We start from the raw sequence: 21,909 nt of genomic DNA, 5'->3' as shown, positions 1-21,909 counted from the left end.
ACATATGAGACTGTGAAAGAAAAAAATTACTGAACAGACAAGACCAACAAATAAGTAAGTATAATAAATGTCAGCTCTCAAATTAATATGGAGACACAACACTTTTAATATGTACATATCCTCTTTGAATATGTATTCACATAATTAAATACAGAGAGAAATAGACAGAAAGAAATTACTTCAAATTCAGGTCATGGCTATGAATTGTTATTTTGGCCTGCTCCCTTTTAAAATAAGAGTTTATCGGAGATTGTATAATTTCAGCAGCTGTAATATAACGCTGGTCATTGTAACGTTCTGTCAGAGTCGAGTTGGTTTGGAATGTGATCGACTGCAACAGCCAGTCACGCAAGTGGCTCTGCATTGTTTCATGAAACGTCGAGATGAAATGTGCCTCTGTGAAATGAAACGAAACATAAACAGTGGAATATAAAAGAAAGTGACATTTTGAAATAATAAAATGGCAGAAATTTAATAAAATTCATTTGTGAAAAAGAACCAGGAAGAAAGAAACAGACCTGAGTTAAACTATTTCGGATTATTTCCCATTTTCATAGTGTGGTTAGATTTTCTCTTTACATCATAAAATAGTAGTTTCATAAAGTCTTAATATGACCGTTAGATATTGAGATATTCATAACGAGGCAGCTTTTCTCAAATTATTATTTAATTATTACATTAAAACAGTTTCTACTAAACTTTCCTCCTGTTCGTGTGCAAGTTTCTAAATTAAGTGATGATGACAAATCCACTCAGTCCCCGTCCTGTGAAAAAAATAAACTATTCCCAAGTTCACCTAAAGTTAATATGAAGCTTCAGCAGACGGACTTGATTTCTCTCATCCCCCAGAGCTACAGTGGAGATTTAATATATCTTTGTAAAATAAATTAAAAGATGAAAACTGAATTTTTCAAACTGAGACTCACGTTACTTTTAATAAAGTTTGACTGAGGATCACGTCACAAAAACCTTAAATTTCCATATATAGGCTTGAATTAACAGAAGGATTATCACAGCAAGGAAAGTGGTGCTGGATAAATTCTGCTGTAAAAAAGCAGTTTGACCGTTACACATGTGATTCTAAAGTTAAACGATGACAAGTGCAGAATGAATATCGATACGAGGCCATACATCTCCCTAAATAATAAATGATGCTGTCAGACATAAGGGATGTAGAGGATTTTCATTCATCCAATCTTAAAGCTACACTCATATTAATATGGCTCCATTTTAAAGCAGCTTTTTAAAATGGAAAAACGGCGTTTCAACCCCGTCCATACTAACACACGGTGTAAACAGGAAACAGTTGCTCATTAACAGGAAATAGTACAAACTAGGAACATCGATTTTGAAAAGTAAGAACACGTGACGAACGATGAGGCTGAGGTCACTCCCACAGAGTTTCCAAACTAAAATAGTTCCAACAATGTTTCCAAACTTCTCACTTTTAGATGCTCGTTGCAAAAGTAAAGCATTAAAGAACAAAAACCTATTAATGTCTGCTTCCATACGGCGTGAACTCCGTCATCTGAAGCTTCGTTATGCATCGTTCCTCCTCCTACAACAGGAGGTGGGATCCAGACGCTGACCTCTGACCTCTGACCTCCTCCCACTGGAGCGTCCCTGAGATCCACATCTCTTTAAATCCGTCTCCACGCAGCTCAGCCGCTGGGAAACATGTAAACACTTTGAACACGAGCACAAAAACTTAAACAACAAGCTGTCACAACAAGAACACACAAGTAGCTATTAATCATTTTCAGCACCGTTTAAAAAAAAGAAGAAGAAGAAGCCAGGAGCAGATTTTTACAGCATCTCGCTGTCGTATCTACAGCGCGTGGGGGGGCGGCGGTTTGTCACAAGTGGCACCGAGTAATGAATATTAATGCACTCGGATGTCAGAGGAATTAATTGTCGAGGCGGGTAAACGCTGCATTATCTGCACAGGCTGAAGTGTTTGACGGTTTATCAGTGGCAACAAAACCTAATTTCTAATGAAAAGTCGAGTTGGTGGGGGGGGGAGTGATGGAGAGAGAGAGAGTGAGCTCAGACAGGAACAACAGGGAGGCTGCAGCTCGGGTTCCTGCTCTGAAATTACCGGAGAAAAAACAGATTTGCTCGTGAAATAATTTCATTCCGAAGCACAACACAACCGAGCTGGGAACAATACGACTTGATTTCTTATTTGTGTTACAGAAACGCACCTGATTGTGTCACTGGAGTGCGGTTTCCTAATGATAGGTCCACAGTCGGGTGATTACTTCTATTCAAACACGGAGTAGTTTGGTTGTTTTGTGGGAGTGGACTGTGAAGTATTTTATGCGGGAATAACTTAAGCGCAGAGGCTCTGAAATGTGTCTAATAATTTATACATTTATGTTTTGCTTATCTAACCCTGTATTTATAGGTTCATGTTTTTGAAAAGGTGAATATATTCATGTTATAGCTCGTTTGGAATCTTGAGATCTCGTCTGAATTGTCTTGGATATTATTTAGTAGAGTTTACTTTTGTTTGTTTCTTTTCTTTACATATTGTTTTAAGAAACATATAGTAATGTGTGAACGAAGCATAAACTTTGTGTATTATATCGTAGTGTGGAGCCGCAGTTTCAAGGTCCCACTGATACTCTCGACCAATCAGAAGCCAGTGCCAATCATGACGTTGCACCTTGTTTCTTTTATAGCATCTTATAAAACCAGTTTTATTTAATTCTACAATACTTGAACAAACATCTGTATAAGACAAAATTACAGAAGCCGTCTTTGAAAAACTATTTAACTTGTATTTTGACTTTTTAATTCGGTTTATTTCTCTGCCCCTTATATGGAAGTGACAAGGTTTATGACCTTTACTGCATCCAGCCACCAGGGGGCGATCAAGAAGAATGGGCTTAACGTTTGGTTAGCTGTATTGTCGTCCATCTTTATTTACAGTCTATGATTTAAACAAAAGCAATAACGACGTGAACACAGGAGGTAAAACCAAACTGTGCAGATTAAATCAAAGGAAACAGACAAAAGGACCTGACCAATCACCTTCAGTCTTGCTAACATCGATAAGCTCTCAGGAACAAAACGAACCAATCAGCATCACTCCTCAGATGAAACGGCCGAGCTACAAACCTTTTAATGAAATGTGCCTGTGGGAAAAATGCAGCGTTAAACTCGACCCGGCTGGAAAACCAGCGAGCGATTCAACTTCTAACCATGAAGACCTGTGGGGACCAGATGTTATAATCAGAAGCAGTCACTCACATGAGGCAGCAATAAATCACATGACGCTATGAAACAATAATCACCAGATATTAATATGAATCTAAATCATATGAGCTTTGTTCATGGTCAACATAACGTTTGTGGGTAGAAGTTAAATCTGGTTACGTTTTATACAAAAATCGAATGAAGAAAATAATGTGTATTTCAGTCTTGTAGCCTTGTAGTGACTTTATTTCGGAAGTTACAAATTTAAAATGACAAACTAAGGTGAAACATTTAAATAAAACTCCAGAGAATTATCTTAACCATGTCTGAGCTTTGAGGGTTTTTTGAATTATAAACAGTTTATTTTTTAAAAGAGCAAAGAATTTTGAAAAAACAGGCAGAAACGCAGATAAAGATCCTCGAGAGGAATTTTCTTAACGAAACTAATTAATTTGACACTCGTCTCACGGGTTCTAAGAAACCGACTTCATTAAATTCACTGAACTTGACAAAACAAGTTCCTATTTGTTTTTCCGTGTTCTTCATTTCCCAGTTTGAAGAGTTCGTCCTTCAGGTGACACGAAGTCCTCACAGACGAGCTGGGGGGGGGTCTCTGGAGGGTTTTCACTCTCAAGCAGTGCATGCTGGGAAGTTGCTTAATATGTAAATTACGTTTCTTTTTATAAAAGGATCAAAGTTGATGCAGCAGAACCAGAGATATCATCTCATTTATTCCACTGTTAGTTTGTATTTCTTGACAAAAAAATCTAAATTTCTGCAGCAATAAAAGATTTTTATTCACCTGCACAACTTGCCAAGACCTGTAGAGATTATCACATTGAGTCCCCAGCACATGTCTAAAAGCAGCTCTGGTGGAATTCCCCTTTAATCCAATGAGTTTAATGAAGTCTCATTCCCAATTAAATGACTTAATGAATGGAAAGACAATAAACAGACAATCAATTCCAACGATTAAAGGTCAAACAGTGCAGTATTTACATTAAGATTACCAGATGTTATTCTATGAGAAAGATAAGTTCCATTTGTTTTTGTGTATTTCCTGTAGAAATTTTAAAACAAACTTTTTTGATAAAACCCTAAAATAACTTTTTGTTATCAAACGCGATGGAGAAAACCAACATGAAGGGAAAGTAGTCGTTTAGATTTCATGGATGCAACCGCTCACAGTGATTTTTCCGGATGATTTGCAGAAATTCTCACCTCGAATCCCCAGCACATGTCTAAAAGCAGCTCTGGTGGAATTCCCCTTTAATTCAATGAGTTTAATGAAGTCTCATTCCCAATTAAATGACTTAATGAATGGAAAGACATGTTTAAACGTGTGGAAAACATCAATTCCAACGATTAAAGGTCAAACAGTGCAGTATTTACATTAAGATTACCAGATGTTATTCTATATTAGAAACATATGTTCCATTTGTTTTTGTGTATTTCCTGAAGAAAGTTTAAAACAAACTTCTTGGATAAAAACACTAAAAACCAACATGGAGGGAAAGTAGTCGTTTCAGGTTTCACGGATGCATCTGCTCACAGTGATTTTTCCGGCTGATTTGCTGAAAGAATAAAAAGCACGGCGCTGGAATGAAGCCCGAGCCGGCGTGTAATCACCGGGTGAGACTTCACAAACTGCACCGAGCTCCAAGTGTCTTCTCACTGCCTCCGTGGAACCTGTGTGTTCTGAGCCGGAGGAACAGCTGGACGCGGCCAGATAGCAGAGATTAGCAGGATGACTCAGCGGCTGCCTGTCAACCTCAAGTGTACGTGTGTGTGTGTCTGTGTGTGTTACTGTGTGTGTGTGTCCTTACAGCAGCGTCAGGGAGAGTAGAGGTAGAGCGAGAAAGGCAAAGAAGGAGAGTGAGAGCGAGAGAGAGAGAAATGCCCACAGCGCCGGCCTCCATCTCTCAGTTCCAGTCCAGCGCCTGAGGAAATGTAGCCTGATATTAGCTATTAACGAGCAGATTGTCGGGGGAGCCGAGCCAGCTCCGACAGCAGCTGCACAGAGGAGCCGGCTGCAGGCGGCCAGGAGGAGGCTCGCTCTAGCTCTTTCTCCTTCCTCGGGTCCCCAGCTGAAACCCCCCCGAACGCCACCCTTCAGCCCAACTACGTGCTTTCATCTCCGTTTGTCACGGTTCGATGAGGGAGCGATGGACCCAGGATGCAGAGGTTATAAAATAAAATAATTTTTATATAACAAAAGTCCTATAACAGGACACAAACATAACATAAAACACTAACATGGAACACTGGAGGGAAACAGGAACAAGAGGATCATATCCCCTAGCGACGAGGGGCAAGGAGAACACGAAGGATCCAGGACGGGAAAGCTGACGAGACAGCAGAACAGACAAACCATTAAGACGACGTGAAACAACGAGTACAACCCGACAAGGGACAAAGGGGAACACAGAGGCTTAAATCCAAAAGGAGGAAGGCAGGGGCAAATAGACACAGGTGAAGGCAGGGGTGATTAACCAAAGGTGCAACACATGAGGATTTGGGAAGACAATCACCCAGACAGGAAGTGAAGACAGAGACAACACCCAAGGAACATAAGACTACAAAATAAAACAGGAAACAGAAAACCTAGAGAGTGAAATAAGAAACTAAAATGACATAACATCACACCGTTGGGTCGGAAACAGACACGAGAGGCAGCAGCCGACCTGATGAAGGTCTGATTAGATCGGATCCGTACCTGCAAATGTTCTCATTTCGGAGGGATTTGGTGGGACTAGGGGGGGGGGTGCGATACCGCCGAAACTTCCCCCGACAGAAATTAGTTGCGGATCATTTGATGTCGGAGGAAATTGGAGAGAGATAAATCCATGTGAATTCAAATCAATGACTTCCTGCTGCTGTTAAATATCTCAGATTAGGTTTTTTATTTCCCCATTTGACAGAAGAAGAAGAAGAAGATGGTGAAGAAAAATAGAGTGCAAGCGGCGATGCATGCTTATTTGTGAATGCAAATTTTTTATTAACCTTATCAATCTTTCACTCGATGGATTATTCAACCGTGACTCTTTTCTCATTTACTCACTTTGAATTCTGACAAGAGGGAGGTCGAAAAAATCAAATGAAATCTGACGGCGCTCAGGAGCCAAGAGGGATTTCTGTCCTTCAGGTTGTGACAGGATATAATAAGACCCAATCATTTTAATTAAAACACTTAATCCAGCTTCAGTGAAAAAAAGGTAATCAGATCTCCAGGGAACCTCGTGATTGGCTGAGTCGGTGGACCGGTCTCAGAGGGGCGTGGCATCTATCGCCATAGCGAATCTCGGGGGGGAGGTGGCGGGCGGAGGCTGACGTACAAACGGAGGAGAAGAAGAGAAGCGGCGTCCCGACTCGGAGGGTCACAGCACCCGTCCGGATCCGCCGCTCTCTCTCTCTCTCTCTCTCTCTCTCTCTCTCTCTCTCTCTCTCTCTCTCTCTCTCTCTCTCTCTCTCTCTCTCTCTCTCTCTCTCTCAGAGGGTCACAGCACCCGTCCCGATCCGCCGCTCTCTCTCTCTCTCTCTCTCTCTCTCTCTCTCTCTCTCTCTCTCTCTCTCTCTCTCTCTCTCTCTCTCTTCTCTCTCTCTCTCTCTCTCTCTCCATCTCCATCTCTATCTCTCTCTCTCTCTCTCTCTCTCTCTCTCTCTCTCTCTCTCTCTCTCTAGGAGGGTCACAGCACCCGTCCCGATCCACCTCTCTGTCTCTCTCTCTCTATCTCTCTCTCTCTCTCGGAGGGTCACAGCACCCGTCCCGATCTGCCTCTCTCTCTCTCTCTCTCTGTCTCTCTCTCTCTCTCTCTCTCTCTCCGCTCTGTTTGTCCTTGTTGTCTACACCTTTAATTGTGTTTCATACTCGATTACTCTCTTTTAATGTTATCTCTCTTCCTCTCACCTTCTGGCGTCCCTCGTTCTTTCTTTCTCCTCCGACTCACAAACCACTTTGTTTTCCCACGGTTGCTTTTGGCTCAAACTTTTGCAGACTTTCCCAGTTTCACTTTCATTTAACTTCTCATTTTCTTCCAAATCTGCCCTTGTTCGTGTTTATAATCCTTTTCTTAAACCCGACCTCTCTCTCCCTCTCTCTCTCTTTGTCTCCCTCCTCCTGCTTGGCTGTTGGGCCTCGCTCGCCCATACCAACTTTAGATTGATCGCAGTCATTACCTCCATTAATGAGAGGGGATTGAGTTCTTAACTGGGCCTTGCAGAGTCAGTTAGGTCACACTGGCTGAGGATATGGATTACTGGAGGCTTCCCAGAGAGCACGGCTTCCTCCACCGGCCAAAGAACACTTTAATCACCTGCCCTTCCAACGGCAAATGGCTGTTAAATGACACCGTGGTAGATGTGTCCACGCCAACACAAGGGCGAATACACGCATGACTCAACACAGGCCTGCAGAGAGCAGATAGAGACTGAGGCTTTCTTCTACAGGCTGATTATTACTCATTTACATCACACCTACAAACATGATACGACTTTAAAGTCCTCACTGAATAGAAGAGAACGTTGCTGTGGTGCAGTGGTTTGACCACATCACCCGACAAGGTTCTTGGTTCGAATCCCAGGTTCATCCCAAAGTCCAAAGACAAGCATATTCACTTCAATCCCTTTTCCACTCGTCAACAACCCACTAAGACTTTTGTCACAATCTGCCTTCACTACAGTTTCAACTGACTCTGTAACAGAAGTGTATGTTTTCATTTCTTCTTTATTTTGTCCATCTAGATTCTAGATTCTAGATTGACAAAGTAAGTCTAGAATGAAGATTGAAAAGTCTAGATTGATGCTGCAACTTCCCTTCACTTGTGTTTGTGTACTTGTAGTTTTTTAACTAATGTGCAACAGCGATTTATGTCTTTGCGTCATGCAAGATGAAACTCCGATAAGATTCAGAGGTGAGGCCGGTTTCCAGTGACGTCCAACATGAGTCACTGGGAATAAAAATGGAAATGAGTCAATCGCATTCGTTTAGCTGATTCACCCACGTTTAAAGAAGCCTGCGTATACACACTCATTTTAGAGTATGAGGTAATACATGTGCTGTTGACTGGTTTGAGCAAAAACACACAAAACAAACAGTCAATATCAGATGAAGACTGTTAAAATCCAGTTTAAAGCCCCAAGAAAAACAGGCGAGGAGACAAAGCACCGTTTCCCAGGTGAAGGATAAAAGTTTATGCTCAACATTAGATTTGTTGGACGCTTTATGTTTCGTCTTTTTGGAACCGATCCGGTCTTTCCTCCTCGCCGTGTGATCCAAGTTGTGCCAAACAAATCACGGAGCCGACTCTGTTCTGAATTCACAAAGATGAAGTCGATATCGATCTGCACTCTTCACATCTCACAGCAAACAAGCAGATTGCCAAAATCCGGGAGTGTTTTTTTTAATAACTGCTCCTGGCGACGGTTTCCCAACACGAAGACGTCAATTTCCCGAGCGATGGGTGTTTTCTCTCCTCGGCTGATGTCAGATGTAAGAAAGCTGAAAGGGAGATTTCTGCTGTAACAACTGTACTGAACAATGGGTTCAACTCGGAGTTGATCTTCGCCAGAGAGGAAAATCTCTGGAGGGAAATTGGTGCAGATTCGAGTTTCGCAGCTCGTAATGAATTCACCACAGAAGATCTGAACAGAAGCAGCGAGTGGAAGTGCAGCTGAGGAGAGTTAGCACCAGAGAAGAAGAATCCCTAACAAAGACCAGGCCACGTCTGATTATCGCGGCAGGACCGTTCTGCCGCTGCTTTTATTTCCGCTCTCGTGGTGAAAGCCCGAGCCAAACCGACTCACTGGGAAACAGAAACGCTGGCTCCTCACCGACACTGAACCTTCACTCCTCTGGCCTCCACACTCAGTCTGGGGGTGGAGCCACTGAAGAGCTGCCCGGGGAAGCAGGTGTGATGGCAGCCTGCTGGACGCTGGCGAGATCCAGGGAGTAAATCGCTGTGAGTTCAGGTTGTTGTGATGCCTGGCACAGCCGAGCGGACCGGGAGGAGGAGGTGGTGGTTAATTGCTGGTGGGGGGGGGGGGCGGAGAGGTCGCTGCCATTATTCATCAGCAGCGACAAGGTCAGCGGCATCATAAATAGTTCACGGATTAATTATCGTTACTATTCCGGTGACGACCTGACGCCTTTAATGGGACATTTCAAGTTTGCCAAAAGGAAATGTTACTGCGTAAAGTGGGAGTCATGTCCTCTTTATTGTTTTCAGATTACTGTGCTCTTGTTTTACAAAGTGTTTGAAAAGCTGCGAGAATTAGAGGCTTTAAATAAACGTTACATTCAGGATAATGAGGAGAAGAACTCAGAATAACGACCTGAGTTCGCCACATGTTCTTCTTTGGTTCAGTTCACTGAACACAGACGTTCAGGTGGAGGTGAATCAACACGCCGCTCCACCGACGTCTGATCCTCGTGCTTCAGGTGTGTAAGCGTCGGAGGAGGCAAGGAGACTAGGAGACGAGGAGACAAGGAGACGAGGAGACGAGGAGCTCCGACCTGCTTCTCTGCAGTGAGATGAGCCGCTGAGGCGTCGCTGGTGACAGTAATCGATCGGCGCCCTTGCTTAAGGTCGCCTGGTCGTGTGATGGACGGATCCTGTCAGCGACGGATAGTAAATAGTGTTAAAGAGCTGCCGCAGCTGCTTGGTGTGGTTTCACTGACCACAGCCATGATAAACCATCCCATAATTACCACAGCTAAGAAGGTTCTAGTTTGGTTTGGTTTGTTTGTCTGACGATTAGCAGGATTGTACAAAAACTACAGGTTTGAGGAATGCAGGTTCAGGAAAGAACACATTACACTTTGTTCTCTTTCTTGAATATCGCTAGATGGGGCGTCTTTTTTCTTTTCTCTGGGTGTTTTCTCAACCTTGATTCCTCAGAGTAATTTATGGATCTTGCTGAAAAGAAATCTGACGTTTCAGGGACTGATTTTGATTATTGTGTGTAATGTGGTGCTAATCCAAAATTAAAATCTGGATGTAGTGAATCTAAATGTTGTAGAAGTACGTGTTCACTGAGTTGAAAATACCAAGGACTTATTTATGTTGCATCCAAATCATCTTGCAACCTCAGTCTTGAATTTCGAGATGCTTTCCTTCTTTGTGTTTTAGAAAACGTTATCTCAGCCGCTCTCTTGCGTTCCAGCCCCTCAGGGTTTTGTTGTCGGGGGATGAGATGGACTGATGTTTCAGGATCTGATTTTTAGTATCTTGTGTGATGTGGTGCTATTCCAAATTAAAATTTGGATGAAGTGAATTTAAATGTGGTAGAAGAAGTTGAAAATACAAAGGTCTTATTTTTGTTGAGTCTTGAATTCAGAGATTCTGTCTGTTTTAGAAAACGTTATCTCAGCCGCTCTCTTGCGTTCCAGCCCCTAAGGGTTGTGTTGTCGGGCGATGAGACGGAGTGACATTGACGCAGCGATGCAGACGCTGCACCGAACTATCGCTGTGAAGAGGAGGCAGGAGTTTATGGCAAAGATTCAATTTAATGTTCCATCTCTCGCTTAAGGTCAGAAAATGTGTTATAGTTTTTTTTGCAAAATGGGAAACTTGAGGCTAAATTGTCAAAGTAACTGATTATTATGATGCTGTTTTCAGGTAATCTGAAGGAAGTGTTTACACTCCTGCTCACTCTGTTTTTCGACACGCTTGACATTTTAATTTGAGTCACATTTCTGTTCGGTAAATCTCTGCCATCATAGAGTATCTTCTCACCCAGATTAGGGATTATATATGTGGACAGGGGACAGGATCCTGCAGGACGAGACAGATGAAGTCCATCAAGGTTACTGAGATGTTATCAGACATCAACCACCACAATCTAACGCATTCTTGGAAAAACGGTGTATATATAGATTCATAAAAGCATATTTGAATAACGTGGCTCTACAGCTTTCAGTTGAAACTGTTCGTGTCTAATCCTGGATAACGTCTCTTGACCTCTGCGTCGCTGAGGAAAGGAACCTTTAGCTCTTTATCAGTCCTGCACAGCGGCAGAGTGCACATCTGCCCTGATGTTCAGCTCCTCCATCACTTCTTATCAACACAAGTCCCCAGACCAACCTTGGTTGCTACGGTTACCGCGGATGATAAAAGGTCCTGTAAGGCAGATAAGCGTTGGGCTTTGTTAACCTCGCTCTGACCTTGCCTTGTGTTCGGTGTCTTATCGAGTGAGATGGGTTCTCCAGGTGAGACTTGTACATAAGAGAGAGAACGCTAATGGAGAGAAATAAGATATAGAAAATTAACATTTTCTCGTGTGGTTGAGGAGAAGCTGACAGCTGCTGCAGCAGAAAAAGCAACAGACGCTGATTTAAACGCAACTTGTTATTTAACCTAAAAATAGCAGCTTCAAAATGATTTTTAAGGTTTTCTGAATTTCAGGAGTCTACATTAAGTGTCTCTCATTTAGACTTCACACACAGCAAAATCGGGAGTGTTAATTCAACTCACAGAGTGTTAAATTTAACACTTTTTCTGAGTCTACATAATCCTCTCGGATTCTGATTTAAAATTACACTTTGAAAAGTATTAATTTTTTAACTCTTTAACAGTGATAAATATTTGACACCCTTGGTGTTATTTTATGACACCACATACGTGCACCTTTAACTCTAAATTGTGTTATTCCCTTTCACTGTGAGTGTTAATTTTTAACATACATAGTGTTATTTTATAACACATTAAAGTGTATTTTTAATACTAAAATGAAACCGAGGGTCAGTCTCACACCTGTCTTGATAAAGAGAGCCGAGGGATTTTTGTTATGGTTCATTGGGTGCAGAGATTTGTGGTGAAGCTCCTCCCATATTTTATGATCAACTCCCCCTGAAGTGAATCTAACTCAGTCACAGGTGTTAACATTTAACTCGCTTGATTGACACTAGTGGTGTTAAAACAACTCCAAAATCAACACCCACCAACTCAAAAATATTAACACTGAAAAAACAACACTACAGATTTTGCTGTGCACCAATACTGCAGAAATTTATTTTATTTGTTTGATATCGTTGGAGGAAACTTAACCGCCTGCACTTCAATGTGTTCTTTGTACATTTATCTTTCCCTTGGTCCCTTCCGCTGCTTTAAAGATGCGTTCGAACAAGCAGGAAGTTCATTAAAGTCGAGTCTTTCAACTGCGAGATGAGAGAACAAGTGTAAACGTGCCAAGAGCCCATTTCAAAGGTTAATGGATGTGATGCTCTCAGCCGCTGGAATCCTCAAAGAAAACCACAGAGTGAAACACTTACGTACTCCAAAGCATTTAGCGCCAACTTTCATCAGCGCGTTAGAACAATAAGCTTCTGTTTCCCAACCTCGGTTTGAATTTAAAACCTTCTCCTCCAGCTCCTTGTGATTCTCTGCAGTAAACGCTCGTGTGCACTTCCTTCACCGCGGGTCACGACAGAGACGAGAAGCTGCTCCAGCCTCTGATGTGTTTTTTAACCTTTGGTAGAAGTGAACTTCGTCACGACGCCACTTCGAGCACTTTTCCCCGGCGCCGTACTGCCGACACCTCCGCTGGGATAACTAAGGACCGTATATAATGGGCTCACAAAAATAGCATGACATAATTCACTATTGATTTGCTCTCCTGGCTGTCGGATCTTCATTCCGTGACACAGGAGCGGCGGAGAACTCGGCGGCAGCGGCATCGATCAGGTCCAGCCGGCCGAGGCAAGATTTCATTTTGGTAAACGTGGCAGCGGTCCTCTGTATTCCATACGCAGACACGTGGAGTTGTTTTATGAGTCTCATGTATCGACTGAAAAATATATCAGACGGCTCTTTCAGAAAAACAGCATGTTAATGTGATCTCACTCTGGATTAGAGACGTCACCGGGTTTATTTATACTTCCTGCCGGGCTGGAAATACAAATGTGTAGTTTTGTGACATATTTAGAATCGGAATAATTTATAAATGACCACACAACCGAGTGGGTGGAGTTTGTGTTCGGTAAAACACAATAAAGCTCATTTCAAGGTAAAGAAATGACACCAGACAATATGTGGACACGACAAAATCACAGGGATATGTTTCACTTTTATTTCTTTGACTTCTACCTCCTCTACATTTATCTACTTTATTCTTCTGCTGTTTTCTACTTTTATCTTAATCTTAAGTCTTATGCAGATATTCATATAATTTTTCAAAGTCACAATAACTACATAACTAACCCTAACCCTTAAATATTAGAAAAAGTGAGTATATAAGAAGTAAATAGTGAGTAAATATATATTATTTCTTTATTATTACTATTGTTTTTCTTATGTGTGGTGTATTTATTGTGTTTTTATGTTTCTATGTTCATTGTATGCACCAATAACCAGAGCAAATTCCAGGAAGGTGTAAACCTACTTGGCAATAAATACTTTCTGATTCTGATTCTGATTTCCTTTCCTTCACTATGTCACTAATGTGTAAAAATACAAACAGGTGAAAATACAAATAAGGTCAATACAAAGTCAAAGTCAAAAAGACATGTTGACAGATGTTTGATGAAGCCACATTCTTTTCTCTCTACAGATCTCCTCCCTGATGCTGTGGCCCTCCCGCTGTCCCCCGTGCTCAGAACAGCTCAGCTCTTGGCGACCCCGATGATGCCGCCATCATTGGCGCCGGCGCCCGCGACCCTGCCGATGGTCCCGAGCAGCGCGGCAGCAACAGCCCCGGACTCTCCCTCAGCCGCCGGGGGGGAAGAGAAGCAGCTGAACCTCAACTCGCCCTCAGAACCCGACCTGGAGCCCGAGGCCGAACCCGAGGCGGAGACGGATCCGGAGTCGGAGCAGGACAAGGCCCAGCGGCTCCTCTACTGCTCGCTGTGCAAAGTGGCCGTCAACTCGGCGTCGCAGCTGGACGCTCACAACAGCGGTGAGAGTCATGTGACAGCGTTAGAGTCAGATGATCCGTCTGTCGTGTGGCGTCAAAATGAGTTCGAGCATCAGGAGACGAATGATGACAGGCTGAGGGAATAAGCAGATAAAACCTGTGGAGCTGACTGGGATTTAACCGGCTGTTTAATACACCAGTATGGGTCACTGGTTCCATCCTTGAGTCTCTATCTATCGTCATCTTTCCCTGGATGAATTATTTTGTAGACTTTTAAGCTTTTAATAATATATTGTTTGTTTTCCCTGATGTTAAATTGTCGTATGAGGTGAATTGGTTTTACAGTTCTGAGTCAAAAGTAGGGTTGCAAAATTCCGTGAATATTCAAAGTTGGAAACTTTCCATGGGGATTAACGGGAATTAATGGGAATAAACAGGAATAAACGGGAATAAACGGGAATAAACTGGAAAAGTTGTGGGTAATTTATACTAACTGTATTTACCTTGTCATATACAGACATAAATATAAACATGTTGTTGTGTCATAGGCTGATTTGAGCCCTGAGGAAACTTTGGGCACTTGACTATATGCTTCTGCATCGTTGTGTCATTCTTAACATAGGTCTTTGCACAGTATTTGCAAATGTACACAGCCTTTCCTTCTACATTGGATGGGGTGAAATGTCTCCACACATGAGAGAGTGCACGTGGCATTGTTCTGTAGAATAAGATGAGAAGAAAGTTTGTAAAAAAACACTAATACAATGCCAGAGATATAAATAGTTTAATAGTGTTTTTATTGCTCAGCGTTTAATTTGCGTAGTTTTTTTTTTTTAAAGTTTCCGGAAATTTACCTGAAACTTTCCGCCCCTTTGCAACCCTAGTCAAAAGTCAAGAATCTAGGACACAATAGAATTCAGGTTCATCGGTTCTTGATCAGAGTCATTTTCCCGCTCAGAAAGGAACCTGACCTCTGACCTCTGACCTTCAGGTACGAAGCACAAGACGATGCTGGAGGCCAGGAGCGGCGTGGGCTCCATCAAGTCCTTCCCCCGGCCGGGAGTCAAGAGCAAAGTTGCCACGGTGACCAAGTCCGCGACGGGTCTGCAGAACAAGACGTTTCACTGTGAGACGTGTGATGTGCACGTGAACTCAGAGACTCAGCTCAAACAGGTGAGAGGGAAACTGACACGACCGGATGCACAGATCTGATGAAAAGTGGAATTATTATATAGATTTTATTTCATTAATTGAAGTGTGTTAATTGTTGGATGATTTAATAGCAGATTTAATCAGCTGTAATCAGCTATAAGCTAATAAGTGAGCTGTTACTCTGCAGATTGTTTTATTGTATCCAGGTCACCAGTTTTTAAAATGAGATCCTTTCTAAGAAGGATTTGAAATATGATTTTGAAAAGTGGTAAAAGACTGAAGATAAGCAAACAGCTCTCGAACCATGAGGAAGATAAAAGATAAATAAAGAAGCAGCTTTGTTTGTGTTTTTCAGCTTTTTTGAAAGTCTTAAAAAAACAAAAGACACCAAAACACTAAATCATAATAGTGTTGAGTGATGACAGCTTTTATCTATGATTGGACCTTTGAATGTAAAGATGGACAATACGCAGACGTGGGTTTCTAACACAAAGCAGTGGATATTCTTGCTCTACTTTTCTTTTTTAAAAACCCACTTATAGTATTGAAGTACAAGACTTTACTTTTTCGCTGGATAAAGATACACGTGTATATTTTTTGGTGGGGATTACAAAGACGCGCCACTGCTGGATCTGATCTTTTCTTTTCATCCTGCCGTGCCGCTGCCTCGGCTTCACGTCGTCCTGCACTGTTGCGAGAACTCAAAAAGGAAATCTGGTTAAGCACAAGCAGCACGAGGACAGGAAATCAGATTCCTCCAGTAAAAACACGGCTAAGTGACTTTCTCCTTCATCTGTCCTCAAATAAGGAAAAGCGCTTTTGTAGTTTACACGATGTTGAGGAAATCCGGTTAGCGTGGAGAGCTCGGAGCGTTCTGATGTCTCTGTGATATTTTCCTCGGTTGGAGGGATGTGAATCTCCGCTCGTTGCTTTGGGGCACGTTGAAAAAATCTCTTTCTCTTGTAGCTACTGATCGTTGTGTCATGGGGCGAGTTTCATCTAATACTCCAAACCCACTCTGCTTTGTCTGGGCCAACCTTTAGATTTCACACTGGAAACACACACAGACACACACACACACACACACACACACACACACACACACACACACACACACACACACACACACACACACACACACAGGACGCTCTGGGAACAGAATCCAGATTGACAACATTTCCCGTTGCAGCTCGAAAAAAACCAGAGGAAAAGTGTGGATGGAAACCCTCAACGCTGTATTACTTTTCACCCGGAGACATGAAGTGTATTTTTAGTCGGTCAGGTTCCCACACTTCAGCCAGTGATAAGTTATCTGAGCTGAACTGGAATCGAGCTCGAGGCCGAGATATCAAACTGGTTTCTATATCACAGCTGATCTGTCATGTTTTAAAACAGCAATAAATTAAATTCACTGTTCTGTTTGTCAGACGGATGCAATATCTCAGACTTCATTAAACTATAATATCAATATAACGTTTTCACAGCATATTTTGAAATGAAAGCACCAACTACTTCATCTTGTTTACATACACATGTAAACAAGATGAAAAAAATGATAAAGAATACACTCAGAATGTTATACGGTAGATTCTTACATTAAACTATTTCAGGTTGGGATTTTAAAACTGGTGGAAAAATATCAGAAGCAATGACGAGATATAAATGAATAGTTATTATGAATAATAAATAGAATTTTCTGTTAGAAAATCATTTTAACATCAAAATCATCTCTTATTCTAAAGAAGGTAAATATTAAGAATATTGACGTCAATGTAAAGTACACACACAGACACACAATGACAACATCCTGACCCAAACACTACATTTGTGTTCACAGGAGACTCATTCAAGACACATTTTAATTCCAGGTGTGAACTAATGATCTTAGAGCTTTTTTATTCATAATCCCCAGAGAGAGAACAAAAATGTCAATCACCCCAACTAACAAAAAAACAAATGTGGCACAATTGTGTATCATAATATCATAAATATCATCCACTCAGGCTTCAATCATCTGATTTGTCCAATTTAATAAATGAATAGTTATTATGAATAATAACAAGAATTTCCTGTTAGCAAACCATTTTAACATCAAAATCATCTCTTATTCTAAAGAAGGTAAATGTTTAGAATATTGACGTCCATGTAAAGTACACACACAGACACACAGTGACAACATACTGACCCAAAACAAACTCGTTTGTGTTCACTTGCAGGAGACACATTCAGGACACGTTTTAATTCCAGGTGTGAACTCATGATCTTAGAGCTTTTTTATTCATAATCCCCAGAGAAAAAAAATGTCAATCACCCCAATCTACAAAAAAAGGAAATGTGGCACAATTATGTATCATAATATCATAAATATCATCCACTCAGGCTTCAATCATCTGATTTTCAGTTCTTTGATTTGAATCCATTTCACACGAAGACACACTATTAGCATCTGCATTGTTTTCCCTATGTTGCCATGGTTACACACTCATCATGAATGTGGAAAAGTAGTTGCGTGCGTTCATCGGAGCGTCTGCCAGCGTCTCTCCGTGCCGCTGCCGCTGCCGCTGCCGCTGCCGCTGCCCGCCCTGGCAGCGCCGGCGTCTTTATGTTTGTGCTGGAAACAACAGTGACAGCACCTTCCTTGAGTTTCTCTTTTTTTTTCTTCCTCTGCTTCTTCCACTTTCCTGGCTTGTCACGGCGGCCACAGTGAAACCCACTCCCGGTCACGCCATCAACCACAATATTCGGTGAAAAGTGAGACAAGGGAATGTGTATTTTAGGAATTTATAGGTCACGGGCAGAGACGGGAATGGAGATTGATTATTTTCTATATTTGTTTTTTGAAATTCAAAGTGCATGTGATGTGTTTGAGAGAGTGAGTGTGACTGAGGACTGACACCTCTCCGTCTCGTCTCCAGCACATCAGCAGCCGGCGCCATAAAGACCGAGCGGCAGGTAAACCAGCCAAACCCAAATACAGCCCCTACAGCAAACCGCAGAAAGGCCCGACCAAGCAGCCGGTGAGTCACCGAACGCCTCATCGCACCTCACCCGCATCACAAGTCGCCGTGTCGCCAAAACAATCCCAGCTCTGTTCGACTCTGATGAGACGGACGCATCCGAAACATCGGAGACGCTGATTGCTTGAAATCTGAGACTGTGACACTGTCGCTCTCCAATTTCCAGCTTCTTCCTGTCTCTGTTCTAAAGGAGTGAATAGAAAGTCTATTGTTCCCTCGTGCTGATTGTGTGGGAGAGAACAACACACACACACACACACACATACACACAGACACACACACGAGCAGAAGTTTTTATCTTAAACTCTCTTTGTTTGTCAAAAAGAAAATCCTCGCTCTACGCCGCTCTTCTGTGAAGTCACATTCGATCCCCTGTGACTTCACCCGATTCACTTACATGTCAACTCTCATTAGAGCTACCTGACTTTTATTAGAAATGGCAAAAAACCCTGTTGCAGTGAGCGCCGTGATTTCATATTAAAACTTCATATTTTATTGACAAATGGCATAAAAAGCGTCTGAACTGAGCCAGAGCAACTGGAGGGAGAACGCAGACTCAGGTCAAAAACTATTGAGGTGATTGTAAATGTCAGTTTTAACTAATTCTGACGACCTCTGCACGTGAACTGCATCAGTTCAGATTATCGAGCAACCTGAGAAACCACTGATTGGAATAAAGATACTGAATCTTCAGCTTGATCATTTTAACTTTGTGTTTTTGTCCACTCAGGCTACAATCATCTGATTAAACTTTATAATATTGTATTTTACAATTAAATGTAGATAGCCTGTTATATATTTGAAGACCAATGTCGTCTGTATGAATATGAGAATGAAAGAACAAGGAAATGTTTTGGACAATCTGAAGTGGTACATAGCTGTTAATATTGAGGTGATATAATATATAGTAATTGTTGATTTTCAATCGTGAATACTGACGTCTGTAAATACACACTTAAATATATCTCCCATATAATAACACTCATTCTTAAATGCTCTGATGTTCAGAAAACGTCAAAAGTCAAAGTGTGTCACGTGACCTTTAACAGAATCTCTTGAGGTCATTGATTTGATCCTCGTGCACTTCAGAGGTAAAACAAATTAAAGGTTTCCTGAGTTCAACATGAGGTTTTTTGAGGATCTGTGAGGATGTGTGAAGTCTCCATGTGGAGCAGAAACTCGAGAAAGACAAAGACAAACCCGACGGCTCCTCCTCCAGAAGCCGTTAGGAAACAGCATCCATCACACCCACTGGTTACCAGTGTGGGGGAAATGGCTTTTTATGAAACCCATCATTGACTGAGTTAACGGAGAGCAGCTTCTCTGATGAGCGCAGAGTAAAGAATGCTTCCCATCGGGTTAGGATGCCGGAGCCGGTGATTGATAACCCGTGACGACGGCTGCCGTCCTGCTGCTGCTGAGACACCGGAGCTTTTCCATTACTGATACAGGAGATTAGGCCGGATAACTTCGGTGACCTTTTCACCCGATTAGGCTGCTGCTGGAGGTCGGCGGCTGTTTGCTTCTCACTCTTTGTTTCTCTCCTTTGTGCCGTTTTATTTCCTCCTCGGTGAAAATGAGCCAAACTTCACTGCTCACGGTTTCTGTGACTTCTCCTTTGCACTAGAAAGAATAAACAGATGCAGGTTGTGGGTTTAAATCTGCAGGATACCGTTCCTTCCCTTTTGCCATTTGCTGGTTATCATTTTCAAAATCCTGTGACAACACCTGAAAATTTGTCTTTTTTTTGGGTTAAGTTGAAGGATTTGAGGCAATTTAGAAATAAATCTGCCGTTCAATATGACTTATTCTCGACAAAGAGACAAAAACAAAAACCTTATTTCTGCAAATGTCAGAATTTGTGGGTACATTAAATGAATAATAGTTTTCGTATTTGAAGGGTTGTGGTATGGGTTGGTTGTGTTTTGCAGACCACTCAATCTTATTCCACTTTCTGCTCAGATTGTCCATTTATTTTATTTCTTTGCTTCAGTTATTCGTGATTTAAATCCAAATTGTATTTTATTGAAGTTTGTATATTTATGTTTATGTTTTATAGAGCTACAATTAAATGTATTTCTAGTTTTTGCCCAGCTACTCGTGTCTGGACAATGGGAACTTTGAGTTAAATGATGGAGTTTTTTATTTGGATCTGCACCAAATTGCACAAATTCATCCATGAATTATTCTTTTGAGAAATCAAAGTGTGGTGATTTCCCTTTTTCATCAAGTGTTTCATCATCTCTTCTCTGTCCCTGTGTATTTATAGATTGTATTTAATATATTTTGTCTCATTCCATCAGATCACATTGACCTTGGGGAAGGAGCGCCCGTGCCAACCTCTGACCCAGATGCTCCCGGCTCACCTGGCAGCCGTGGCCGCCGCCATCAGCAACGCTTTCACCCACCGCACCAACCACGCCTCGAACCTCGCCCAGACCCCCTCCCTCTTCCAAACACAGTCCCTCCCTGCTGCTCTGCTCCGCCCCGCCCCCGGGCCTGTCAGGACCTCCCACCCACAAATCCTATTTGCCCCTTATTGACCCGATGGACCCGAGCGGAGCCGCTCCCCCCTCCGGTCAAGGACCAAACCACGTGCTCCACCCAAACCAGGCCGGGGAGTCGTGTCGGCGCCTGTGCTCCTTCTATGCACCTGGGAAACCGAACATCGTCACGCTGACCTCCGACCTCTCACCTCTCCTCGTGTGGATTATCCTGCAGCCGACGCCGAGCCGATCGACAGCGAAAGCATCGGGAAATTCTCTCGTGACGGATTTATTGCTCAAATCCAAACGGAAGACCTGGACTCCACATGCTTTCTGTGCCATCCTGCCGCCAGACCTGGACCGACATTGTCCCGCAATAATGTTTAAGACTAAAACCCGTGAACTATGCAGTGTCATTATTTCATGATGTGAGGAACAGTTTGAGCTAAACGTACGGTAGGGAAATGCTTTTCGTTCAGATACAGCGTGGCACTAAGATCATTGCTTTGGTGGAGGGTCGCCGTCGCTCATAATTTAAAAAAGGCCGTTACTGATGGGGCGAGCGAGGCCCTCCTCTCTTCCTGTATGCACTTTAAGCCCCGCCTCTGTTGATGTCTACATTAGGTGGCTAGACTGTGTTAGATGGTTAGAGTACGTGTCGTGTTGTGTGTTTCTGTCCTCACATTATCTGTGTGTGTGTGCGTACTTCTGCATGTGTGCTTGTCCATGTGTGTGAGTGTGCATATTTGGGTGTGCGTGTGTGTGTGTGTGTGTGTGTGTGTGTGTGTGTGTGTGTGTGTGTGTGTGTGTGTGTGTGAGCTTCCCAGCCACCATAAGCCATGCCAGTCGATATCCAGCACACATCGTCACTGATCATGTCTCAGGCCAAAGGGACCACAAAGGCTTGTGTATATTATCTGTCAGTGTGTAAAAGGTGAACAATTTCAAATAAAAAAGAGTCCTAATTTGTTAACGCTGCTGCTTTTGTGCAACATGTTCCCTAAAAATGCAACCACAGAATATTCAAGTCAAATACACAATACAAACAGTACCTAGAGACTTATTCTGCATATTGATGTTGATCATTTTAATGAGGTTTTCATGCTCTAATGTTCAGGACACACGCCACTGTCCTCAGACTGTCCATTGCTGCAGATCCTCTTTTCAGCCTCTGTCTCAAACACTTGGTTTTAGCTCCCGTCTCT

General features: G+C 42.4%; 1 protein-coding gene across 1 annotated transcript in view; it reads left to right on the top strand.

Annotated features, from left to right (window-relative positions):
* Positions 1-20,761, top strand: part of znf385d (zinc finger protein 385D) — a 71,866-nt gene extending 51,105 nt beyond the window's left edge. Inside the window, exons 5-8 of the mRNA XM_061080866.1 lie at positions 13,747-14,091; positions 15,041-15,222; positions 18,117-18,218; positions 20,522-20,761. Of these exons, the coding sequence (XP_060936849.1) occupies positions 13,747-14,091; positions 15,041-15,222; positions 18,117-18,218; positions 20,522-20,761 (869 nt within the window). The remainder of the gene's footprint in view (positions 1-13,746; positions 14,092-15,040; positions 15,223-18,116; positions 18,219-20,521) is intronic.
* The last annotated feature ends 1,148 nt before the right edge of the window (positions 20,762-21,909 follow it).

This window comes from Limanda limanda, chromosome 11 (genome assembly GCF_963576545.1).
Source record: "Limanda limanda chromosome 11, fLimLim1.1, whole genome shotgun sequence".
Lineage (NCBI taxonomy): Eukaryota > Metazoa > Chordata > Actinopteri > Pleuronectiformes > Pleuronectidae > Limanda > Limanda limanda.
Note: the sequence above shows the minus strand (reverse complement) of the source record. Positions and strands in the feature narration are given on the sequence as shown.